Source organism: Suricata suricatta, chromosome 5 (assembly GCF_006229205.1).
Source record: "Suricata suricatta isolate VVHF042 chromosome 5, meerkat_22Aug2017_6uvM2_HiC, whole genome shotgun sequence".
Lineage (NCBI taxonomy): Eukaryota > Metazoa > Chordata > Mammalia > Carnivora > Herpestidae > Suricata > Suricata suricatta.
Genome location: NC_043704.1, coordinates 66,907,144 through 66,934,404, shown reverse-complemented (window position 1 = coordinate 66,934,404; position 27,261 = coordinate 66,907,144). Strand labels below are relative to the sequence as shown.

General features: G+C 37.4%; 1 protein-coding gene across 1 annotated transcript in view; it reads left to right on the top strand.

Annotated features, from left to right (window-relative positions):
- Positions 1-27,261, top strand: part of POLQ (DNA polymerase theta) — a 106,139-nt gene that overhangs the window by 38,513 nt on the left and 40,365 nt on the right. The window contains exons 13-20 of the mRNA XM_029939408.1: positions 2,032-2,225; positions 3,171-3,295; positions 4,046-4,289; positions 8,693-11,781; positions 14,480-14,623; positions 15,722-15,918; positions 23,038-23,278; positions 24,681-24,874. Coding sequence (XP_029795268.1) covers positions 2,032-2,225; positions 3,171-3,295; positions 4,046-4,289; positions 8,693-11,781; positions 14,480-14,623; positions 15,722-15,918; positions 23,038-23,278; positions 24,681-24,874 — 4,428 coding nt within the window. The remainder of the gene's footprint in view (positions 1-2,031; positions 2,226-3,170; positions 3,296-4,045; positions 4,290-8,692; positions 11,782-14,479; positions 14,624-15,721; positions 15,919-23,037; positions 23,279-24,680; positions 24,875-27,261) is intronic.

Below are 27,261 nucleotides of genomic sequence, written 5' to 3'. Positions count from 1 at the left end.
GAATTTTCTTTAGTATTTCTTATAAGGCAAATCTGCTATAAAAGAATTGTTTTAGTTTTTGTTTATATGAAAATGTCTTTATGATGCCTTAATTTTAGAAAGATAGTTTCCTTTATGGAATATTTTTGCTTGACAGGTTTTGCTTTCCTTTTAGCTTTTAGAAATTAACATCTCATTGCATTCTAGCTTTCATTGTTTTTGATAAGAAGTCATATCTTAATCTTATTAGGTTTTTCTTGTATATGATGCATTGTTTTTCTGCTGCTGCTTTCAAGATTTTCTTTTTTTTTTTTTTACGTTTTTACTATGATACATCTGGGTGTGGATATTTTTATGTTTATTTTATATGGAGTTTGTCATAGACTCTGAAGTCTAAAGTCCTCTTTCAGCCAGCAAGAGACCAGACTCAGGATTAAAATAGGAGAGAATCAGGGAAAGACAAGAGCCCTGAATAAGGGTCCTTGCTCTGTTTTTATTAGGATCAGAAGGCTTACAAACATGGTGATGGACGTGCATGAAGACACAATGAAACCGTGAACATTAACTGGAGGATGTGAGGAAAAGTGGGTCTTGAAGAGATTGGGGGTTGGAAGTTTGGGTTAACACAAAACAAAATCCTGGTGCTGGGCGGTCAGGCGGAAGGTCGTGTACAGAGGACACGGGGCGCCTCCTCTGTGTGTCTTAGCCTAGGGAGTGAGGCCGGTAGGGCGCATAACTTCAGGTTAGTGAGGCACCCTTCCTCCTGTTAACCATCTCCACTCTGGGCAGCTTCACTCGCAGGGTACGGCAGCTGTCCACCGCCCAACTTACCTGTTGACCTAACTGGGTCCTTTCTTCCTGTGAAAGCAGCTTTCTGCTATAGTACTAAACTGGGGGGTGATTTTTGTCCTGAATGACTAATCTTGCTTACCTCATATACCTTTGTATTGGGGGCCTTTGGCCCTTCTCTATCGTGGGTGCCTTTGCACCTCCCCCTGCCCCCCCCATCTATCCTGAGGGGCTTTGGCCCCTCCCTACTCTATCCTGGGTGCCTTTGCCCCTTCCTGCTCTATCCTGAGGTCCTAATCTTGTTTACCCAAGCTTGAGTGTGAGCATCCTATGGCTTTATACTCCTATATGCCTTGTTAACCCACTGGTGTAAGGCTGGGGAAATCCTAAGCTGCTTCCCCACAGGAGTTCACTTAGTCTCTTGTTGTACATAATAGTTCTCACATTTCTCTGAGGTCTGTTAATTTTTTCTCCCCCCCCTTTTTTTTTGTCCTCTCAGATTGCATAGTCTCTGTTGATATATCTTCATGTTTGCAGATTCTTCTGATAACTTGCATCTAGTGTTGAGCTCTGTAGTAAATTATTTCAGTTATCGTACTCTTTATTTTCAGAATTTCCATTTAGCTCTTTTTTTTAATCATTTCTTTCTCTTTACTCTTATTCTCTTCTTGCTGAAACATTGTCATCATACCTTCCTTTACTTCATTTAGCATTGTTTTCTTTTGTTCTTTGACTGTATTTGTATACATTGAAGTCTTTGGCATTCCCAATATCTGGAACCTCTCAAAGTTCTTTTGTATGTTTTTCCCCTTGTGTTTGGGGCACACTTTCCTATTTCTTTGCGTGTCTCAGAGCTTTTATTGTTGTTGTTGAATCCTGGATATTTTAGATAATATATTGTAACATTTGTGAATATTGATTTCTCCTTTCCTAACCTCCCTCTTCCTATTCTCTTGACTCTTTCTTGGAAATTATAGAAGATACTTAAGATTGTACCTAACATAAGAATATTGAAATTATAAGTGTCTGTGATTAAAAGTTCTTGGATTCTATAAAATCCAGTTTGTTTGCTCAGTGGTCTTTTTTATTTTGGTTGTGAGCTGTTTTTAAATAAAGGAAGTTTCCATATAAATGAGTTATTATAACATTTAGAAATTATTCCAAATGCTGAGGACTTCGTTTTTATTATCAAGTTTATATTTATAGTTTTGTTCCTTTTGTAATGCAATAGTTCAGTTAACGAATGATACCTCTTTCTTTTAGGTTACACCTATGTTTGAGGATTGGACTACTATTGATTGGTATCGATTTTTCTGTTTATGGGAGAAGTTGCCAATTTCTATGAAACGGGTGGCAGAGCTAGTGGGAGTTGAAGAAGCGTTCTTGGCTCGCTGTGTGAAAGGAAAAGTAGTAGCCAGAACTGAGAGACAGCATCGCCAGATGGCCATCCATAAAAGGTAAATATCAAGGAGCCTAGACTATCTAGTATTTAACATAGTTTTGGATTTATAGTAGATGTTCAGTTTATTATAGTCACTTTCATTATCATTAAAATCAAATTTTTGGCTGAGTATGGTAAAAATTTTCACTTTCCTGTATTTACTGAATTGATTGATATTTCAGTTACTCTCTTGCTACTTATAGTTTAGAAACCATTATGGATGAAGACTTTTTAAAGTATTTAAACTTTTAAGTATTTCTTTACTTGAAGATGTGAATTAAAATTGCCAACTTAGTGTAGCTTCATGTGAGTGTATGCTTTGTATCATTATTATAATATGGTACTATAATGGCTCGGGGGAAGAGCCATTAAAAGATTCAGATGGGGAAATTAAATCACTTAGCTTATTTAAAATCTAATAAAATTATTTTTCTTAATGCTGGTCTCTAGTATATTATTACAACATAATCAAGTGTGAAATTGTAAAGATTTATATGCTTGGATTATTTGTGGCACTATGACCTTTCAAGTCAAAATTGGTTTTTATTATCAAATTATGTCATTTTTTAAAAATATGAGTGGATGATCATGTAACTGTGTATTAGATGTTCTTTTAAATTTTTGTGTCATTATATTTCTTGAACCAGGTCTTATTGCTTGCAATTACTTAGCAGTATTGAAAGATAGAGGATATCTTTTTATTATATAGATATTAGTTCTTTGATATACTATAGTGTACTATACTATACTATATATATATACTATAGTACTAATATATGTCAGAATTTATTTGACAAACATTGAGCTTAGTCTTCATCCACTAATCCTATATCCTATTAGGAATCTTCTCAGAGTGTATAAATCTTTTCTTGCCTTTTTGATTCTTGTTTCTCAGCATGTGGTATATCTTCATTGTAGACATATGTGATCTCATACACACTTTTGGTGATTTACTTTCCAGGTTTTTTACCAGTCTTGTGCTATTGGACTTAATCAGTGAAGTTCCCTTAAAGGAAATTAACCAGAAATATGGATGCAGTCGTGGACAGATTCAATCTTTACAACAGTCAGCAGCTGTTTATGCAGGTCAGTTAAACAAGAGTTTCCACATTTATTTAAGACTCTGTGGTTTGAGGTCAAGTTAAGATAACTTTTGTTCATATTCCATTTTATTTTAGGCTTTTCTAGAAGTGAGGGGATCACGTAAGGTCATTGAAGATCTTGATGACTTGACATTGGCTCTTCTGGCCTCTTTATTTCATGAGGGAATAGCTATTGAGCTGGACAACGTTTCCTTGAAGAAAATATCAATAGGAGCTTCCCTTTTTGTACTCCTCTCAGCACTTGAATATTTAAATCAGCTCTCTTATTTTCTTATTTTTCTCTAGATGAAAGAGTCCCTCACCTGTTTTAAGGGAGTTCTCTCTTCCTTAAAAAAAGAAAGGAAGGAAGAGAGAATGAGAGAGAGGAATGAACTAGAGTGAGGGCTTTTTGTGTATTTTGTGTTAACATGCTCTGCCTGTTTTTTTCAAATATCAGGTTCATGATTAAGAATAAATGAGATGACATTTAATGTGTTACCTCATTTATTGACCAATTGGTTAGGCCCTTAACATGTGTCTACTCTCCTGTTAATGTATACGTTATGCCTTTGTGCCCTTTAAACTTTACAATTCTGCAGGTAAGAAAAAAGAACACAAAAGATACACAAAACAAAACTAAAGAACCCACAAACCCAGAGATCATGACCTGAGTGAAGTCAGGCGCTCATACCAACTGAGCCACCCAGGCACCCCAAGAATTTTTAATTCAATAAATATTCTATGATTATTCTAGGGATGATTACGGTATTTTCCAACCGCCTGGGGTGGCACAACATGGAACTACTACTTTCCCAATTTCAGAAGCGTCTTACATTTGGCATCCAGAGGGAACTGTGTGACCTGGTGCGGGTGTCCTTACTTAATGCACAGCGAGCCAGGTTCTTCTATGCTTCTGGCTATCTTACTGTGGCAGATCTTGCCAGAGCAAATATTGTGGAGGTGGAGACTGTTCTGAAAAATTCTGTGCCCTTTAAAAGGTAAGAAAGTCCCCGTGACCATTAGTTATTAAGTGAAAAATTATGTCTATTTATAAATAATAGAAAATGTACTAAAATTTTTTTCTTACATAATATCAACACATACTTGGTGTCACTGGAAGAAAATGAAATTGCTTTTTTCCTCTGGAATTATTGTCATTTGTGTGTGTGTGTGTATACAAATTTTTTTATATTTAAATTGAAGTGTAGGTGACACACAGTGGTACATTAGTCTCAGGTGTACACATAGTGATTTGTAAGGTCCATATGTTATGCTCTGCTCACTACAAGTGTGGCCACTATCTTTTGCCATAAAATGCTATTAAATACCACTGATTATATTCGCTATGCTGTACATTTTTTAAATATAATTTATTGTCAAATTGGCTCACATACAACACCCAGTGCTCATCCCAACAAGTGCTGTCTTCAATGCCCATCACCTACTTTCCCCTCTACCCCACCCCCCATCAACCCTCAGTGTGTTCTCAATATTTAAGAGTCTCTTATGGTTTGCCTCCCTCCTTCTCTGTTTGTAACTACTTTTTTCCCTTCCCCTCCCCCATGGTCTTCTGTTAAGTTTTTCAAGATCCACATCCTCACCAGCATTTGTAGTTTTCTGAGTGGTTCATGTTGGCCACTCTGACCAGTGTGAGGTTGTATCTCAGTGTGGCTTTGATTTGTTTTTCCCTGATAATGAGTGATGTCTGATGGCCATCTGGATATCTTCTTTGGAAAAGTGTCTATTCATGTCTGCTGCCCATTTCTTCACTGGATTACTCATTTTTCAGGTGTAAAGTTTGGTGAGTTAGATTTTGGATACTAGCCCTTTATCTGATACGTCATTTGCAACTATCTTTTCCCATTTCGTTGGTTGCCTAGTAGTTTTCTTGATTGTTTCCTTTGCATTGCAGAAGCATTTAATCTTGATGAGGTCCCAATAGTTCATTTTTGCTTTTAATTCCTTTTTCTTTGGAGATGTGTTGAGTAAGAAATTGCTGCAGTTGAGGTCAAGGAGGTTGTTTCCTGTTTTCTCCTCCAGGGTTTTGATGGTTTCCAGTCTCACATTCAGGTCCTACATCCATTTTGAGTTTATTTTTGTGTATGGTGTAAGAAAGTGGTCTAGTTTCATTCTTCTGCATGTTGCTGTCCAGTTCTCCCAGCATCATTTGCTAAAGAGATTATCTCTTTTCCACTGAATACTCTTTCCTGCTTTGTCAAAGATTAATTGGCCATACACTTGTGGGTCCAGTTCTGGGTTCTCTATTCTATTCCATTGGTCTGTGTGTCTGTTTTTGTGCCCAAACCATACTGTCTTGATTATAGTTTTGTAATAGAGATTAGACGCTAAAGTCTGGGATTGTGATGCCTCCCACTTTGGTTTTCTTCTTCAATATTACTTTGGATATTCAGGGGTTTTTGTGGTTCCATACAAATTATAGGATTGTTTGTTCTAGCTTTGAGAAGACTGCCAGTGCAATTTTGATTGGGATTGCATTGAATGTATAGATTGCTTTGTACAGTATTGACATTTTAGCAGTATTTATTCTTCTCATCCATGAGCATGGAATGTTTTTCCATTTCTTTGTATCTTCTTCAATTTCCTTCATAGCTTTCTATAGTTTTCAGCATATAAATCTTTTACATCTTTGATTAGCTTTATTCCTAGGTGTTTTTTGGTTCTTGGTGCAATTGTAAAAGGGATCAGCTTCTTGATTTCTCTTCCTGTTGTTTTAATATTGGTGTATAGAAATGCAACCGATTTCTATACATTGATTTTGTACCCTGCGACTTTGCTGAATTCATGGATCAGTTCTAGCAGTCTTTTGGTGGAGTTGGTCGTGTTTTTCATGTAGAGTATCATGTCATCTGCCAAAAGTGAAAGTGTGACTTCATCTTTGTCAATTCTGATGCCTTTTATTTCCTTCTGTTGTCTGATTGCTAACTTCCAACACTATGTTAAGCAACAGTGGTGAGAATGGACATCCCTGTTGAGTTCATCTCAGGGAGAAAGCTCTCAGTTTTTCCCCATTGATGATGATATTAGCTGTGGGATTTTTATATATGGTGAACATATATTTTATGATGTTTAAGTATGTTCCTTCTATGCCAACTTTCTTGAGGGTTTTTATTGAGGATCCCCCTACTTCTCCACCATGTTGGTCCCTTCTCTCTCTATGCTATACATTTTATGCCTGTGACTAAATCGAAATCCTCTATATTTCACTCCCCATTAACCATTTTGCCTATCCCTCTACCTCGACCCTCTGGCCACAATCAGTTTGTTCTTTGTATTTATGGGTCTATTTCTGCCTTTTTAAAATTTCTTTAGATTCTACATCTAAGTGAAATCATATGGTATTTGTCTTTCTCAGTCTGACTTATTTCACTTGGCATAATACCCTCTGGGTCTTATCCATGTTGTCAGAAATAGCAAGATCTCATTCATTTTTGTGGCTGAGTAATATTCTATCACATATTTATGATACATGATATGTGATATGTATGTATATATATGACATCTATATCCCTTCATCTATCCATGGACACTTGGGTTACTCCTATACCCTGGCTGTTATAAATAATGCTGCAATGAACATAGAGGTACGGCTGTCTTTTCAAATTAGTGTTTTCATTTTCTTTGGGTAAAGTATGATATTTTTATTTTAATTTTTTGAGAAACCTCCATACTATTTTCTACAGCGGTTGGTCCAATTTACATTCCCACCAATAGTGCACAAGGGTTCCTGCTCTAATGTTGGGTGCGTAGATATTTACAAATGTTATATCCTCTTGTTGGATTAACCCCATTATTGTTATATAATGCTCTTTGTCTCTTATTACAGCCTTTGTTTAAAGTCTGTTTTGTCTGTTATGAGTGTTGCTACCTGGCTTTTTAAAATTTCTTTTATTTGCATGGAATATCTTTTCCCATCGTTTCATTTTTAATCTCTGTGTAGGCAGCATACAAATGGGTCTGTTTTTTAATCTATTCGACCACCCTATAAATTTATTATTATAAATAACATTAGGTCTACTACTTCTACATTTAAGGTAATTATTGATAGATATGTACTTACTGCCCTTTTGTTAATTGTTTTCTGGTTGTTTTGTAGTTTTGTGTTTTTCTTCTTTTGCTGTCTTTTCTTTGATGCCTTTCTGTTGTGTTAAGTTGATTGTCTTTATTTTTGTATACCCATTATAGATTTTGGTTTTGTCTTTACCATGAGGTTTATATATAACATGTTAAATATATGGCAATCTATATTAAGTCAGTTATGTATATTTGAACACATTCTAAAAGAAAAATTTTCACACACACACACACACACCCTGTTTTATGTATGTATTACCACATTTTACATATTTTTATTAATCATTTTCTTAGTTCTGATTATGGCCTTTTCTTTATAACTTAAAGAAGTCCCGGGGCGCCTGGGTGGCTCAGTCAGTTGAGCCTCTGACTTCGGCTCAGGTCAGATCTCACATTCGTGGGTTCAAGCCCCGCGTCGGGCTCTGTGCTGACAGCTGGCTCAGAGCCTGGAGCCTGCTTCCAGTTCTGTGTCTCCTCCTCTCTCTGCCCCTCCCCCTCTCATGCTCTGTCTCTCTCTCTCTATCAAAAATAAAATAAAACATTAAAAAATTAAAAAAAAAAAAAAGAAGTCCCTTTAACATTTCTTATACGAGTATCCTAGTGATGAGGAACTCCTTTAACTTTTGGTTTTTTTTTTTATCTCCCCTTCAGTTGTGAATGATAACCTGGAGAGTATTCTTGGTTGTAGGGTTTTTTTTTTTCCCCTTTCAGCTCTTTGAATATATCATGCTACTCTCTTTTGGCTTAAAACACTTCTGCTGAAAAATCTGTTGATAGCCATAAGTGGTTTCCCTTCTGTGTAATTTTTTTCTCTCTTGCTCCTTTTAAAATTTTCTCTTTATTTTTAACCTTTGACATTTTAATAATGTATCATGGTGTGGAACTCCTTGAGTTGGTCACTCTCCACTTCCTTCAACTATTTTGTCCAGGGTTACTATTACACAGGAGGATTTGTTTCAGTGGAAGTGTTATGATACTATTTTAAAAGGTTTCTGCTTAGTCAGTTTTTAGTAAGACCTTCTCTAATTTTGCTTTTTGAAAATTGCAGAACCCCTTGGTGCTTCATTTTTGTATGCAACTCTTATCATCAGTTGACAGAGAATGCATTCTAACATTTGTTTTCTGGTTTCCCCAACTACAATGTAAGCTCTAAGAAAGCAGATATATTTCCCTCTTGTTCAGTGCTATTTCTTCACTTCCTAGAACAGATCAGTTTAGTGGTCAATAAGTGTTTCTGTATGCATGAATGAATCAATGTATGCAATAATGAATCAATGTAATTTATTTCTTTTTCTCTATCCTTGTTTAGTTCCCGAAAGGCAGTGGATGAGGAAGAGGAAGCAGTTGAAGAACGTCGGAATATGCGAACGATTTGGGTGACTGGCAGAAAAGGTTTAACTGAAAGGGAAGCAGCAGCCCTTATAGTAGAAGAAGCCAAAATGATTCTGCAGCAGGACTTAGCTGAAATGGGAGTGCAGTGGAATCCATATTCCCTTTTAAATGCTAATACACACTCATCGACCAGCAGTGAGCCGGAAGTAAAGGAACAGAAACTTATACCCCAAACTAAAAGATCTTGTAAAAGATTAACATCAAAGAAAAAAAGCAACTCAGTGTTTAGTGATTCTTCTGCTAACCATTCACCAAATACAGTGCAAGATTTAGATAAAAGTGGAGAGCATAGAAATTCCTTTTATTACAAGTTACAGAATGGGAATCAAGAATCTCTAGTACATTCCATTTCCAGAGCAAGAAAGCGGGCTTCTTTGAATAAAAGTAAAGAAAAGCTAGGAACCTCTCTGAATAAGGGGAAAACAAGCCCTAAGAATGTTGTTCAGACTCTCTTATTTAAGCAAACAAAAAAAGAATCTTTGAGTTTCAGTTCAGAAAAGATGAATACCGCCTCTCGATCTAGGAAACATAGTAAGCATCTAACACAATCCAGAGACAGTAGCCCTGTGAAAGACACTGGGATGTATAGAATTGATTTACAGGAACAAACTATATCTAATCCTGTTTATTGTGAGAACTCATTTACCTTAGATGAGAAGAATATGGAATTTAGAAGTCCAGAGCCTTTTGCTAAAAATGTATCTTTCTGTGCTGAGGGAAAATATAGCAAAACATCATTCCCATCACAAACAGAACAAAGTTCAAAGAACAAAACAAAAACTAACAATATTCTTGTGGACCATTTTGTCACACGATCCCAGAGGAAAAAAGTGACTTGTCATCCCACAAATATGGTTAGTGACAATGGAGGAGCATTAGTTTTTGTTGAATCAGAAAAAATAAACAAAGTACTGATGATACAAAGTGATTCAAAAAACCAGAATGTAAAACACCATGACACCCATTCTATTAACCAGTACCCAGAAAAACAGTCTGATAAACAAACAAACACTTATACCAAACAGAAAAAAATAATAGAGAGACAAATGCTCTGTGAGACAGGCAGTAGTTATATGAATAGAGACTCAAATGTTATTATCAAGTGTGGAAGTATGAAGTTTAATGGTGAGGAAAATAAATCAAATAATTTTCAGGTATCAGGAGATAATATAAGCAGCACTGAGATTCTCAGTAGAATACATCCCCCAAGTGGAGCATTTGGTAAATCAGGAGGCCAGCATGAGGATTTTCTAAATCCTCGTAGAATACTAGGAAAAAAGGAAGCTTGTACAGCAAACAAAACTAAAAGTAATTGTGTTTCTGACTTAGGTTTAGGTCTTTGTGAATTTGAAGATAGTTTCTACCTGGATACTCAGTCAGAGAAAATAATACAACAGATGGCAACTGAAAATTCCAAACAAGAAGGAGCAAAGGACGCCAACCTGGCAACAGAGACGATGCCGAAGAGCTTAGACAAACAGAGCTTGGTGAACTCTTTTCATATTCATATTACTTGTCCTGGTGAACAACATTCTCCAGGAGTGACAAATATAGGTCATTTGGAGCATAAAGCAATAGATACTGTGAAACAAGGCACTGATTCACATGGAATTGATGTCCTGACTCCAGAAAGCTCAATTTTTCATTCTCCAGTACTCTTGAGGGAAAATGGCTCTTGTTTTAAAGGGAATGAACTTTCTGTCACTGACTCTCAATTAAATAGTTTTCTTCAAGGTTATCAAACACAAGAAACTATGAAACCAGTTATACCACTTCCTCCCACTGATGTAGAAGTAGAATGTCTACCAGTTCCTGAAACAAGTTTAAATTTGAGTAATAGTTTGCTATTTGACAGTTTCAGTGAAGATGACCTAGTGAAAGAACAACCACCTGATATACAAGCAAAAAAACCTCTGTCTTCTGAACTAATGTCAGACTATTTCAGTCATTCTCTGTGTCTACAACCAGAGGACCAACTTAGAAAATCAAATACGAATGAGAATCAAGATAATCAGCAACAGTTGATTTGTTTCAGTGATGAATCTCTTTTATTTTCAGAAATAGATTCTGCTCAGATGGTTGAAGCTGTGGACAATGTAGATATATTTCCTGTCCAGGAGAAACGTAATACTATAATATCTCCTACAGCATTAGAACCAAGTGATCTAGTGACTGTAGGTAACGATTATCCACAAAGAGAAATAATTGGAAGAGATAAAGATGAAAGGTCTCAAAAATCGAAATTAACTGAGACAGGGCAAAATAATTCATTCATATGGTCAGGGGCATCATTTGATTTAAGTCCAGGACTACAAAGAATTTTAGATAAAGTGTCCAGTCCTCTAGAAAATGAAAAGCAAAAATTAGCCACTACAAACACGTCTAGTTTAAAAGGAGAAAATATGGAGTTAAATGGCCAACAAAAAGCGGTTTCAAATTTGGAGCCAAATCAAGTGCCAGGAATTTCATTTTTCCCTAATGTTGAAATAAAGAGCAAGATTGGGGCTCTGGAGAACAGTGAGACCTCATCCCTCTTGCCTTGGAAAGACAGCTGTATAGTTGATGATAATGGACTCATTCCTCCTACACCCAACCCAGCATCTGCTTCTAAGCTAGTAGTTCCAAGTATTTGTGGAACATCTTCTGTAAAACTTCAGAAAATGCATAGTGTTTTACAATCTGATAAAAGTTACTCATCTGGCTCATTTTCAGATATTAAAAACCAAGATTTAAGTTCAGAGAGTAGAAATGGTTTAAAAGAGGATAGTCCTAATAGAGACCCAAGTTTCCCATTGCAGTTGTCACAGAATGGATCACAGTTAACTCCAGCCTCATGCAGCCCAGAAAGCTTGGTAATAATTGATGTTGCAAGTGACCAAACTCTCTTTCAAACATTCATTAAGGAGTGGCAGTGCAAAAAGAGATTTTCCATCTCGCTGGCTTGTGAAAAGATCAGTAATTTGACGTCTTCTAAAAGTGCTGTTATCGGCGGTAGGTTTAAGCAAGGTAAGAATTTTTCTTTAATTTTTCATATTTTCATGTTTATATGTAAGACAATGAATTGGGATGAATGCACTAAATTTATTCCAATTTAATTAAATTTCTTCTATATGGGGTTACCTGTAGAACAGCCTTATTGTTTAGTCCAACTAGATTAATAATAGTTGCCATCTGGTATAAGTGATGGGCGACTCCAGGACATGTGGGTGTAAGAGCTAAGCGCTGAGAAAAAACGTCAGGCTGGGATACTGAAATAATGCAGCCCACTAAGCCACTACTTATTCCTGCGGCCCTGCCGCCCCGATGCACTGTAGCTGTGGTCTAATGAGACCTGTGTCTGCCTCTTTTCTTCAGAAGCCAGAAATCCCTAAACAACCTTCCCACAGTAACTCCCCACCCAAGGTGGTCCAAAGGGAGTTCTAGAGTAGTCTTGTCTCTCAGGACATGGGCATAGCAGCTGAGATTATTGCTACTGCAGCCACACTACTTGTGGCTGGTTCATGGGCCGGCACTGGAACAGTTTTTGGCAGCTCGATCATTGGTCATATCAGGAACCCGGCTCTCAAACGGCAAATCTTTCTTCAGTGCTACTCTGGGCTTTGCCGTGGTCAGGCTGTGGCACTCTTCTGTTTGTTGCCGTTCTTACCCTTTTTACTTTATGAGGCTTCATGGAGGTCATCTACCTGTCCCTGCTGCTTCAACTCCAGGCCATATCTGGTGCTGGAGTGTGGTAAGCTTTACCATTAAAAACAAGGCTTCTTTTAAAAAAATAATATAAATATGTATATTTAATAATAATATTTTATATAATATATCAATGTTAGAAAATAAGTTTGTAAAAACTAATGTATTTTGAACATGGGTCACCATTTTTGGTATCTTAATGGAATAGCATCATGGTTTTTATTAATCATCAGGGCTTATGAATCATTTTCTATTAAATTGTATTAATATTTACTTATATAATCACAAAAGTACCTAGAAAATCAGCACTATATTTTTAACAATGTACATTAGCTATATTTTTCAGTACTTAACCTCAAGTTGACATATAACCTTCACTGATGTTCATGAATTCTCTACCAAAATGTTGATCACAAATCCTCACAGAGGCCTTCCACATCTTGAGAGAATTGAACTTTTTGTCAAATAATGCCATGTATGTATATTCCTGTCTTACTTCATGATAGTAAGGATTCTGTATAATGGGGAATAGCTGTAGTCAGTTTGACACCTGCCGTGGAAATCAAAGATTTGATCAGATTTCTTTAATCTCTATATGAATGAATCTGTTCATAAAAGTGAGTATTTGACCTTCAATTCATGGAATGCGTATTTTCCTTTTTAACTTTTTTATATGAGTATAATTGGCATACAATGTTATATTAGTTTTAGGTGTACAACATAGTGATTCAACAAGTTTATACATTTTACTATGTTCACCATGAGCATAGCTACCATTTGTCCCCATACACTGCAATTACAATATCATTGTGCCTTTAATTCCCGTGACTTATTCATTAAATATCTCCCATTCTCTTTAGCCATTTTGCCCAACCCCATACCCCCCTTCCTTCTAGCAACCATCAGCTTGTTCTCTGTATTTATAAGTCTGATTCTGCTTTTTTGTTTATTCATTTATGTGTTTTTGTTTTAGATTCTACATATGAAATCATATGATATTTGCTTTTCTCAGTCTGACTTATTTCACCTAGCATAATATTCTGTAGGTCCATCCATGTTGCTACAAATGGCAAGTTCTCATCCCTTTTTATGGCACCATAATATTCCATTGTATATGTATACCACATCTTCCTATTCATTTGTCTGTAGATGAACCCTTAGGTCATGGAGCACATGTGTTAATGACAAGTTTTATATACGTCTTGTGTTGACTAGTACTTTTCCATTTTTCATTCAACAAATATAAAATTGAGCACATTCTTAGTGCGAGGGGTTAGAGGGATAAAATTGTTCACTTAAATTGAACAACTATGTGCCAGTTATTAAATTGGTTCTTGACCTGTATTTGTAAAGTTGGAGATGCATTATTTTAGAAAAAATGTTTTCTCTGGGACAAAATCATACCTGATTCTTCACCAAGAAGTCAAATGCTTGATTTTTTGGAGTTTCTGAGTGTTAAGAATTGCTGAGTTCAGGAGTACCTGGGTGACTCAGTTGGTTGAGTATCTGATTTCGGATCAAGTCATGATCTCACAGCTCATGGGTTCAAGCCCTGTGTCCAGCTCTGTGCCGACAGCTGAGAGCCTGGAATCTGCTTCAGATTCTGTGTCTCTGTGTCTCTCTGTCTCTTGCACTCTATCTCTGTCTCTCTCAAAAATAAACATTAAAAAAAATTGCTGAGCTCACTACAAAATTTTTATAGTATACCAGTGTATTTGTTTGTTATAGCAATTCAAAATGCAGTTTAAAAAAAATTTAGTTAATACCCACTTTAGTCACTATTACAGATATATTTTACGATATCTTTGATAAATTTTTCAAAGTGACAATTATCATAATTGATGGAAGCCTAGAAGATCTTACATATACCTAATAATGAACATCCAAATAATGCATATTATAGAGATCTGGAAATTATACCAATCAAATAGTTTTTTTTTTTTCATTATCACTGTTTGAACATTCAGTTTAATGGCTTTACTTTGAGATTTTTTAACTATTTCCCTTTTGACTTACTTAGTTAGCCTACCCCAGGAGAACCCTTTTAGAGATGATGGAGTTCCTGTTAAAGGTTGTGATGACATCTTGGTGGTTGGTCTGGCAGTATGCTGGGGTGGAAGAGATGCCTATTATTTTTCATTGCAGAACAAACAAAAGCATCCTGGTAAGTAATCACTATTTAGTTAAGTCACCATATAATTTTAATAGAATCTCTATTAGGATAATGACTTGTTTGTTGAGAATAATTTCCTGATATTTACCTAGAATTTATTTTTAGGATTAAAAAAATGGGGGCGGGGAGAAACAGTGGCTCATGTGTACATTATTTCATATATTAATTAGAATGGATGTCTTAAGCACTACCCTTACTCTCCTCTACTTATTACATAGGCTACTAATATGTATTTTCTTGTTGGAAGTAGTGGATGGAACCTTAGGGACTTTCTGGACCTGTTAGGTGTTTGCTTTGAAAATTGGATCATACCAGTTTCTTTTCAGACTTTTTTCCTGTCATTGACTGTGTCTGGAACTTATCTAGTGACAGTGATGAGCTGAACGTCTACAGTATTTGAATCATACGGCTTTTGTAGAAGTCTTTGGAGTAGAGAGGATCTGATCTGGAATTGCCTTCTGATCTGGTTCCAGGGGCTACATTACATAGCTGACAGATTGGTTTTAGACAGTAGCAAAATTAATAAGTAAACATTTTAAAGAATGCCATATAATGTGTGTTCCTGAGTAAGCATGACATTTTTTCAGTGAATTGTTTTCAGTTGTTTTAAGGGAAAATGTGTTGTGTTGAGTAGATACTTGAACTGCTGCTTTTTTCTTAGATGTAAATTATACATTTATACTAAATCTTTTTAAGAAGGAGTTAATTTAAAACTCATTTCAAAACACCTTTTCTGTCTTTAACTCTTTATTCTGAGAAATGTAAATTTATTTTTAAGAACTTTGATATTTAAAGTTATCTCCCACCTTATATGCTCTAGTTAAATAGAGCATATAAGTTACATAGCACAAGCCTTAGTTCTTAGAATGTGAAGCACTTTGTGTCGCTTCAGCAGCACATACACCAGAATACGAAGCACTTCATCTATGCGATCAACCTGAATAAGGTCATGCTGAGTTATTGGTTACATGGAACTAAGCCCTTAGATTTCTGAATCTTTTTCAGTCTTTTTATTAAAAATTGCTGCTTCAAATGAATGCATCTAAGTTTTGCCTAAAGCCTTTTTGTTTGTTTGTTTGTTTTTTAAAGAAGTTAGTTCCAGTTTGATCCCACCTTCTCTGGATCCAAGCCTGACTGTGAAAGACAGAATGTGGTACCTTCTGTCTTGCTTTCAAGAGGAATCTGATAAAGAATGTTCTATTATCATCTATGACTTCATCCAGAGCTATAAAATTCTTCTTCTGTCTTGTGGCATCTCCCTGGAACAAAGTTATGAAGATCCTAAGGTTTCATGTCTTATTTAATTTTTACTGTACTTAAAAAATTTTTTTTAATGTGTAGTGTTAATTCTTAAATGACTTGGTATTTATTTAACTGTAACAATGAAGCTTAAATCTTTCAGAGTAGTCTCACCTTTATCCTATAATCTTATCTACCCAGAACAGAATATTAGGCACCAAATACCTCTACGTAGATTCCACAAATTCAAAACACTCAAGTTCATATCTTTCCTCAGAGATTAAAAAAAATTTTATTTCAGTTCTGTTTTTCCTGTCTCATAGTAAATTAGAAATGAAGTGAGAACTGTGAGATATAAATATATGATAGCAGGTTATGTCATATGTCCATGAGGATAGAGGCAGAAAATAGGAAAAATGTGTAGATAATAAGCCATCTAAAAGGATAATATTTAGGGCCATTTAGCATAGGGACAAATCACTTTACTAGCCTCTGTGAACTTTGCTATATTAGTAGGAAAGTATGATATGCTTCTCATAATGATGACTCTCAGTTATTAAGGAAAGGGTAACTTAAGTTATTGTAACATACACTTAACAGTATAATGCATTTTCATAAGACATTTATTTTTCAAAGCTTTCAAAGGAATATCATTTTCCCCCTATTGATACTGGATTCATGAGGTGTATGTAATATTAATTTTGAATTGATATATGAGACTACTTGGTTGTTATTAGCAATATAATCAATAATAGGATAAATTTTGTTTTCTTAGTTTCTTTAGCTTCTTTAGGGAAAGATTTTCAAAGGCAGTGTCAGATAAACTGAAGATACTGACCTTTTCTGTAGTTCAAGCCAGGCTTGGTTTATATATGACAAATTCTATGTAGTTTTTAAACTTTCACTGGATATAAAAAGTTGTCACTTAATTTTGATGTTCCAGAGTCCAAAAGGAGAATATGGGTAATATGAGCTTCTCATTAAAACTACTGTAGCTTCTCAAATTTATTGTAGTACTTTTTGCATGAACTGTTTGAAAGATTCCATAATTGTTTTTGTCAGTCACACACTTTTGATGTAAGAAGATAAACTATTAATTTTAAAACCTCACTTTTATAAGAAATATTTGCCAACTTTTACATCAAACTACCTTGTTTGATATTCTCTAAAAGGTTTCTGTTCACCAGTTTCTAATGTGGGTGGGGGATATGAAAATGTCCCCAGGCTCTGCAGGCTTACCAGGTCCCAAAAGTTAGAGTGGTGCCAGCAATGTATGGCTTCACCCTTTCAGGCATCTGACCTAATCAAACTAAAAGACAATAAATATCCTTTCTTGCTTGGAGCAGCTTTTGAGATGTTACATTACATAGCCCATTAATTCATTTCCTTAGTCATAGCTACTCTTTTCCCTTCAATGCTTTTAACCTTTATGTTACAATTTCTAAGGGCCTGATGGGACAGGATGTACCTTTACCCCATTTGGAATAGTTATAGTTTCTTGCTTAGGAATCATTCATTTCAAGCCATTATACCTGCAGTCCTGGTCCTGTGACCCCTGCATCAGCTCGGAGGAAAAAAGTTGAGGGGATGTCAGAAAGTATACTAGCACCTTCCCCACCCTTAGTTCCTCAGATCCAAACAGACAAATATATCGAGGGGGGACCCCTTTAGCCCCACTCATGTTGAGTGTGATTACATACTCATATATCATGAAGGCATATCAGCCAGCCCTTCCTTCCTTTACTTCCCCACAGTTTAGACAACCAGTGTTTTAATTGCCTATTCCAAGTCTCTATCAAACTAGTCCTGAGGAAGATATCTCTTTGTCCGTGTTGAATATACGGAGATTCCACAAATTCAAAACCAAGTGTGTTCTTTGGTCTGAAGAGCCATACTTTGGTTCTTTGCAAAGTTTATTCTTTAGCCATCCAAACTGGTGGAGTTTCTTCTGTTCTTGTATAGTACTCAGCATTTGCGCCTACAATCAGTTAAACAAAGCATGGTTCAGAGTCAATGTCTGTTCCTCTCTGGACCATTTGTAGCCCTCCAAGGCTATGAGTATTAATCTCACCTGCCAGCTATATTCATGACCTTCCTGACAAGGAATCTGCCAAATAACCATCTGCAGCCTTTGTCTCTCTTGTTGGCAGATGGAATAGTTCATTTTGGCCTTCTGTGCCTAGAGGGTACAAGAGGAGTATGTCTAGACTCAGCCCATCTCTGCATTGCTGCAGTGTGCCAGGTCCACTCATTTCATGGGTCCAGGCGACCATTTCACAGGGTCATACAGGGACATCTGCTTGATGATTCTAACTACACCTTCCAAGCCTATAAGGGGGTTCTTCTGAAAGGCATTAATGTGGCCTGTTTTTGCACCCCTTCAAATTTCCGTAAGGACTGTGTCCCAAAAGAGGACCCTTTAGTAGGCCAGGTCTCCGTTGCCTTCCTGACTGACATTTTGGCAAAGCTGTTGGGTATTATTTATGAGCCAGTGAAAACCCAAACATAGAGCTTTTCCCTAGCTGTTCAGTTCTTTGATCACTACTAGGAAAACAACATGTAATTCAGCACACCAGGATGATCTTTTCTATCTTGTTTAATTAGAATGATGTGCTTCCAAAACAAGATATTGCCTATTCACTTTGGATCTGCCCTCACAAACCTAGCAGCTCTTTGTCAGTCAGTCAAGGACTGTTTCTAGAGCACTGTCCAAGTGACAGTGGGATCCAGCAGCTCCTCCTCTCACAATTCCAGAGTCAAGCCTAGGAAAAAAGAGGCTCTCTGCTCTTGAGTATCTCTTCTTTGCATTCCCCAGGCAGCATGATCCTGTATAAACTGTTCCCATTTTATCATGGAACTCTCCTGGCACTCCCATCTCCGTTAGAGCAGTTCTCAGATATCACCCAACACTGTGTGGGTACTTCAGGTTTCAAGATCATGTTATATCCTTTAATCAAAGGAATAACGTCAATTAATAATGTCTGATAACAAGGCAATAAATACCCTCAAATGGGAATTCTCTTGTTTAAAGTTCCAATAGTCATTGTCAGGAGATGCTCAAAGCTCTTGCCATTAGCCGCAGTCTCCACATAGGGCTATTGCACACTTTGTCCCTACCAGCACTCAAGCTTGTGTTCCACACTGTGTGGGATTAGGCAATCTTATTGGGTTGCACTGAGCATGTCATTTAACATGTAAGTGAACTTAACATGCCTTTTGTTTTACAATACTAATTATGGGACATGTTCCCCTGTTTGACATAATGTCCTTTCCCAAAATGCAGTCAGGTGAGGACCCAACCACCTCATCTGAAGCCATTTCAAACATACCAGTTCTCCTTCAGACTTTTTCCTTAATTCCATCAACCCTTAACGTTTCTAACCATAACCTCCATTAGGACTCTATCAACAGATTTTGGTTTTACAAAACTAGGAAGGGAAAGTGTTCTCCAACCAGACATAACAACTCATTACCACAAAATATTCAGGTAAAGGAGATTTAACTTCTTCACATAATACCTGCTTAAACTTTCTGATTTACATAATCCTATCAACCATTACATTTTTATATTTCTCTTAATCTAATTGTAGCCCAAGTCAGGGCTTTACCAATGGGTTTTGGTACCAGAGTCCCTGGATCTTCTATCACAGAGTTCTGGAAACTTCTCTTTTCCACCTTCTGACAGTTTTCCCTACTCTTGTCCTAAGGGCTTTGAGTCCCAAGGTACAGGTCAAGCCAAGGGACCCCGGCCCTTTTTATTAATCTTTAACTTGATTAATTTGCCTAACCACTGGTCAGGTTTCTCATTGTAGCTTTTGCTTTCAAGCTTTTAAAATTTCTCCAAATTATGGTGAATAGAGCAGTCTTGTTTGAGGCCTTTTAATGTTGGGGGACTGTTAGAAAGTGGGCGTTGCTTTGACCAACCCAGCCTTTGGTGGCGCTTTATTAAAACCTTTTCTTTAATTCATCAATATCCGTTTTATTCATCACATTTGTTAATAACCATCTAAAGATTTCCAGCCTTCTGGGGTGAGTCCTGAAACTCTTCTCTTTCTGTTTCCTCTTTCTCTTGCTCCTATCAATATTTGCTTTATTCACCTTATCGCCTAATAACCTTTTAAAAATTTCCACCCTGTTGGAAAGTCTCTTGACTCTGCCCCTGCCTCTTCTCATTCTCTTGTTAATAAATCTAATGTTCTTATTAGAGGCCTATGAGAGGAAGTGAGGTGATAAATTTGATGAGACTTCCCAAACTGTCCCTCAGCTTTGCAACAGTATGGTTATATGGTTAAAGGGGTCCCCTTAAGCCACAGCATTTACTGTGACCTGCATAAGGAGTGGATTTTGGTGGGTAAATATCCTAGTTATCATAAAGCAGTCCCATTTGGCTTGCATACAAAGAATACTAACTCCTTTATCTGGGATGTTCCACTTGGCATTTAGAAGAGGGACTGTCTCCCTCTCAGGGTAAACAGACCCTACAGTGACTTTTATTGGGTGTACCAGGCTAGCTGTTTCCTTGGCAATAACTTCCCATGTGTCTGGATCAGGTACACTCAACAGTGATTAAACTGTAGTGAGCTATGGATCCTGCATCAACTCTCCACCCTTCCATTCTGCAGCATCCGAGACCAGACCCTCCTCCTAAATTACTCTCCTAATCCATTTTAGTAAAGGTTCCTCAAGAAGCTAATAATTGTAGGTAGGGTGCCTGGGTGGCTCAGTTGGTTAAGCATCTGACTTCAGCTTAGGCCATGATCTCATGGTTTGTGAGTTTGAGCCCTCCAAAGGGCTCTACACTGACAGAGCTGAGCCTGCTTGGGATTTTTTCTCTCTCTCCCCGCCTCTCTCTGCTGCTCCCCAACTCACTCTCTCTCAATAAATAAATAAGCTTAAAAAAAAAAAGCTGATGATACTGATCTGCAAAAGCTCCTTCGCACTATATCCCCTGGTTTTGATAGTTTGTAGCTGTTGCCCTTCTACATTGATTACCTTATTGATGATCAGGGTTGTTTGGTAAGGATGACTTTGAAGCTACTGGCTGGAACTCAGACTGACCCAGATATGAACTTGGTTTAGTATCAAGGCAAGACCCAGCACTTTACTTTAATTTAGCTATTGCAGATAACAGTAACCAAGAGTGTTTATTTAGTGTGATTATTATTTTTCATTTCCTTATATATCCATTGAGCCAACTCCTTGGGAGTTAGGTCTACCATTTCTAAATTGCACTGATAGCTTTTACCCTTAGTAACTGTAGTGTAGCTGCAGTTTCACACCATGGGTCACTAGGTAGCCATCCAGGGATCAATGGATCATAATCCTCTACCCTTTTATCCTTTGTCTTCATAAACCATGTATTTCTGTGAGCCACGCCCTTCTAGCAAGTCCCACTTCTCTGACACTAACAAACAAAAAATGTTCTGAGACCAATTCTGATATGTTTGTAGGGTTTTCCCCCACACCATCAATCAATGCTGGAAACACGAGCTGGGTATCCTACAACACAATTCTGACAGTATCTCCCTGGAAATAGCATCAGATTCCACAGGTTAAGGGTCAGTACCACAGACTACCCACTATTTTGAGGCCAGTTGCGAGCCCAAATCAACACCTATGCTTCTGTCCAACTGACTATAGACTGGAGATTCCAAGGGCTCCTCTTTCCAAGGACATCTGGCAAGGACTTCAGGTGTCAGTTGTAAGTCCAGGTTGTTACCTATACTTCTGAACAAATGTCTGTAAATGAAAGGTTCCTGTGACGTACACCCCCTTCAGATTCAATAAATTAAGTAGAGTGACCCAGCACTCAGGGAAACATTTCGTTACAGTTACCAGTTCATTATAAAAGGATATGATAAATGATACAGATGAACATCCAGGTGGGAGAAAGATGCAGGGTAGGGTGGGTGATAGGGGAAGGGGAGCTTCCATGTTCTGTCCAAGCACACCAAAACCTCCGTGTTTACCAACTTCAAAGCTCTCCAAACCCTGTGATTTAAGGAGCCTTCATTACATAGGCATGATTGATTAAATCATTAGCCATTGGCCCTTCCAGGCCCCTCCCAGCTGGTCAGAGGTAACCCTCCAATCACAGGGTTGTTTCCTCTGGCAGCCAGCTCCCATCCTTAGGTAACCTAGGGGCATTCCAAAAGCCACCTCACTAACATAACAAAAGCCATCTTTATCTCATAGTTAAGGAAATTTAAAAGGTTTTAGAAGTTCTATCTTAGAAATGGGGACAGACCAATTTCATATTATTATAATTCATAGTATCACACTCCCCTATTAAATTACAGAAGGAGTAACTGAGTCAGGTGGTAATTGTCAGAATTATGAACAGGGCTTAGATTTCCTAATTCTAATTTAGTTTTGATCTGCTAGATCACCTACGATTAAAAAACTACAGGTCTAGTCTCAGGAAAGCTAAAAATAGCAATCAGGATTTGTTGGTTGGTCCTAGTGACAGGAACTCATCCTGTTTCTAAAATTTTGGGTATAAACTTTTAATGGTAAACATTTATATCTCACTTTTTTAATTAAAAAAATTTTTTTTATTTTTTACATTTATTTATTTTTGAGAGACAGGGAGAGACAGAGCACAAGTGGGGGACGGGCAGAGAGAGAGAGAGGGAGACACAGAATCTGAAGCAGACTCCAGGCTCTGAGCTATCAGGACAGAGTCCAATGCAGGGCTTGAACCCACAAACTGTGAGATCATGACCTGAGTCAAAGTCGAATGCTTAACTGACTGAGCCACCCAGGCACTCCCATATCTCACTTCTTATGATGTTAAAAGGATTTTTTAAAACCTAAAACTATATAGGCCCATCTTTACTATAGCAGCTTAGCCAAATCAACCCTTACTAGAGAAGAGTCCATCTACATTTTTAGAAACACAGTTTTGATGTCTGAGAGGCACTTGGATTTCAAGCCTGTTTCAGAACTAGATCAGAAGGAACACTGTAGTGATGGAAAAGGTTGTGAGTTTTTCTTCTTTGAAAACTTCTCTTATTAGTACCAAAAATGAGTCTTGGGAAAATTTCTTCCTTTCCACCTCTCCTGGGAAGACCACTGAATTGGTATGATGTGAAAATGAGTAAGATTAGAAATGCACATTTCCCCCATTCAATTTAAGGTACACAAATGTCTTTGAACCCACTCAGGTGGCATGCTGGTTACTAGATCCAGATTCTAAGGAGCCAACTCTTCACAGCATAGTTTCCAGTTTTCTTCCTCATGAGCTTCCACTCCTCGAAGGGATAGAGACTGGCCAAGGAGTTCAGAGTCTGGGGCTGAATGTCAACTCTGAACATTCCGGGCGATACAGATCATCTGTGGAGTCGATTCTCATCTTCAACGCAATGAATCAACTCAATTCTTTGTTGAAGAAGGAAAACCTTCTAGGTAAAAACAACGTTGCTGGCATTTCTGTGCTGTTATAGACTGGTATTGGCTGTGTGTTTAGACACTTTATCACAGATCTTTATAATACTTTATTTTAAGATTATCTATTTTGAGAGAGAGAGACCAAGGAGGAAGGGCAGAGAGAGAGAGGAAGAGAGAGACTCTTCCAAGCAGGCTCTGTGCTGTCAGAGCAGAGCCCAACAGGGCTGGATCTCACAAACAATTGAAATCATGATCTGAGGTGTTATCAAGAGTCAGAGGCTTAAAGGACTGAGCCACCCAGGCATCCCTCTTTACCACTTTTAATGCAAATTCTATGTTTGGATTGTATAGTACAGGGCTCAACATACTTTCCTTATGAGGCCAGACATTGGGGCACCTGGGTGGCTCAGTCGGTTGAGCGTCCAGTTTAGGCTAAAGTCATGATTTCATGGTTTGTGGGTTCGAGCCCTGCGTCAGGCTCTGTGCTGACAGCTAGCTTAGAGCCTGGAAACTGTCTTCAAATCCTGTGTCTCCCTCTCTTCCTGACCTTCCTTTGCTCATGCTGTTTCTCTCTGTCTCTCTCTCTCTCTCTCTCAAAAATAAATAAAACATTAAAAGAAAAAGGCCAGACATTAAATATTTTACTTTTCAGGATGTTAATAAGTATTGCATAAAATAAAACGTATTGTGGTCAAATTATTTCAGACTTTCAATTAATACAAAATTAAATCGTCATCTTTGCTTCAGGGCTTCTCAGAGCCTTTACTAAATTAACATCATATAAACGCTGGAATGCACAATGCACAGTGTCTCTCAACTTCAGTCTTCGTAGAGTACCTTTGAGACTAATATTCCAAAGAGCATACTGGAAAAACTAATGTAGAATGACTACTCTGTTGAGAAGCATCAGTAGATAGAAAAATACTGATTCTTAATTTCGGAATCTTTTTCTTCACTCTTTGGTAAGAGCATTGGAAAATAAGAAGCCTCCAATTTTTAGTTCTTTGTGCAAGAGTGCATATTGTGGGACTAGGAATACGGGAAATAGTTTGAGGAGATTAACTCTTTCTAGTCAGTTTAGCAAATAAGTTGGTTCTCTTGCTCTTGCCAAGAGTAGAAGCAAAATCATTATCTTGGGAGAAATGCAGTTTATTGTATCCAGCCTATTCACAAGATTGCCGGTTTTTCTGCCTTCCGTGTAGATCAGGATAGCGGTCCAGTGCTGAAGTAGAAAAGTGGGAAGTACTTTTATGCCTTTCATTGTTGGGCTGAGAGTGCTGCTCCAGAGACTGGATCTTGAAGAATAGCTCGTGTAGCATCACTGAATTTGCCTAGAAAAATTCCGTGTGTGTTTAGGTGATGATGGTAGTCTAGTCACTTACTGGTGAATTAACGTTTTAATTTTCTTTTTTTCTTCCAGATGTTTTCTGTAAAGCGGAAATGCCCTCTCAGTACTGCTTGGCCTTGTTAGAACTAAATGGAATTGGCTTTAGTACTGCAGAGTGTGAAAGTCAGAAGCACATAATGGAAGCCAAGCTGGATGCGATCGAGACTCAGGCCTATCAACTAGCCGGGCACAGTTTTTCCTTCACCAGTTCAGATGATATCGCTAAGGTTGTATCATGGGAATGGGGAATTTTAGAGTTAAAAATGATGTGTGTGTGTGTATGTCCTGAATGTGTTTGCCTAAACATCAAAGATCAGTTTTAAAAATTTTTAGTTCTTAGAGTACTTTGGAGATAGAGTATTCTAGCATCTAATTTATAAATTATATCTGGATTTATGAAATCGGAAGGTAGTAAAGAAACCTAGAATGTATACTCCATGAGGTTTGTCTAGAACAGAATAGGTACTCAGTAAATGTTTATGGAACCAAAGGTCTATAATGTTTGTTACATAACAGTGTCATTGTTTCTCCATGAAGTTAGTCATTGCATGAACTCTCACTCTTTCCTTACTCCCAGTTTTTTTTGGAAAACAAAATGAGACTTTTATCTGTTTTAATGAAAAAGGGTTTTTTTGATGCTTGTTTGCTTTTATAAACTTACATAAGATTTTTATAAACTTACAGACATTTTGAGTACAATTTACTCTTTATTTTCAAAGTTTGACATTCTATTCTTTTCTCTCCCCGCTCTTTACAAAGGGAGGTTGGGTTTTTGTAGAGGGGTTACTAATACAGGGTGGGTGCTTATACTTGATAGCATTGAAGTTCAAGTGTCTTATAGATGCAGTTCAGTAATACAGCATATTATAAAGATCATAGGCTTTCAAGTCAGACTTCTTGAGTTTGAATCCTGTTTCCTCCTCTTAAAAGTTAGCTCTGTAACCTTGGGTAAATACATTAACTTTTTATATCTCAATATCTACATCAGTAAAATGCGTTATGATAGAAATACCTCAGAGTTGTTTTGATGAGTAAATGATGATTGTAAAACACTTAGAATAGTGCCTATCTCATAGTAAACACTCAATAAATGTTATATATATTCATAAAAATGCTTCTTTTTTAAGCCACAGTGTTATGTTTTTAAAATACGAGAAATTTCGTTTCTCCTAATCACAGGGTACATTTGTATTGAATTCAGTGGTGCCGGTTGTTTTGGTTTTGTTTTGTTTTTTGTATTCTTTTTAGTTCTTTTATTTTTTTAATGTTTATTTTTGAGAGAGAGAGAGAGAGTGTGCATGAGTGGGGGAGGGGCAGAGAGAGAAGGAGACACAGAATCTGAAGCAGGATCCAGGCTCTGAGCTGTCAGCACAAAGCCTGACACAGGGCTCAAACCCATGAGCTGTGAGATCATGACCTGGGCTGAAACCAGCCTCCCAACCGACTGAGCCACCTAGGCACCCCTCTTTTGAGTTCTTTAGCTTAGAGCTCCCAAATTGGCTGCACATAAATTACATGGAAGACTTATCAAAAACATAGGATCTCTGGATTTCAGCATGAGTAGACTTGGGGCAAAAGCAGGAATCTGTGCCCATGTGATTCAGATGGGTACTAAGGCCATAGGCCTAGACCAAACTCTAAGCCAAAATAAAAGGCCTTTGATGTTAATGGCTTGTTCTTAGGTCTTCATGTTAAAATGGAAGTTATATTTAAGGTAATCTAACAGTTTCACACATTGACTGTTTAATCCTTAGTGATTTTAAGTTGAATCTTTTAAATGGGCAGGATATTACTAATCATCTAGAGCTGCAGTGTCCAATACAAAAGCTACTAGCCATTTGTGGTTATCTATTAATATATATAAAAATGAACACTTTTTAAATTTATAGTTTATTGTCAAGTTGGTTTCCATATAACACCCAGTGCTCTTCCCCACAAGTGCCCTCCTCCATTACCACCACCTCCTTTTCCCTCTCCCCCTCCCCCTTCAGCCCTCAGTTTGTTTTTAGTATTCAAGAGTCTCTCATGATTTGCCTCCCTCCCACTGCCTAACTTTTTCCCCCTTCCCCTCCCATGGTCCTCTGTTAGGTTTTTCCTGTTAGACCTATGAGTGAAAACATATGGTATTTGTCCTTCTCCACCTGACTTATTTCACTTAGCATGACTCCCTCAAGGTCCATCCATTTTGCTATGGATGGCCAAATTTTATCCCTCATTGCCATGTAGTACTACATTGTATATATAAACCACATCTTCTTTGTCCATTCATCAGTTGATGGACATTTAGGCTCGTTCCATGATTTGGCTATTGTTGAAAGTGCTGCTATGAACATTGGGGTACATGTGCCCCTATGTGTCAGCCCTTCTGTATCCCTTGGGTAAATTCCCAGCAGTGTTATTGCTGGTTCATAGGGGAGTTCTACTGATAGTTTTTTGAGGAGCCTCCACACAGTTTTCCAGAGTGGCTGCACCAGTTTACATTCACCACCAACAGTGTAGGGGGGTGCCATTTCTCCACACCCTCACCAGCATCTATAGTCTCTTGATTTGTTCATTTTAGCAACTCTGACTGGCATGAGCTGGTATCTCAGTGTGGTTTTGATTTGTGTTTCCC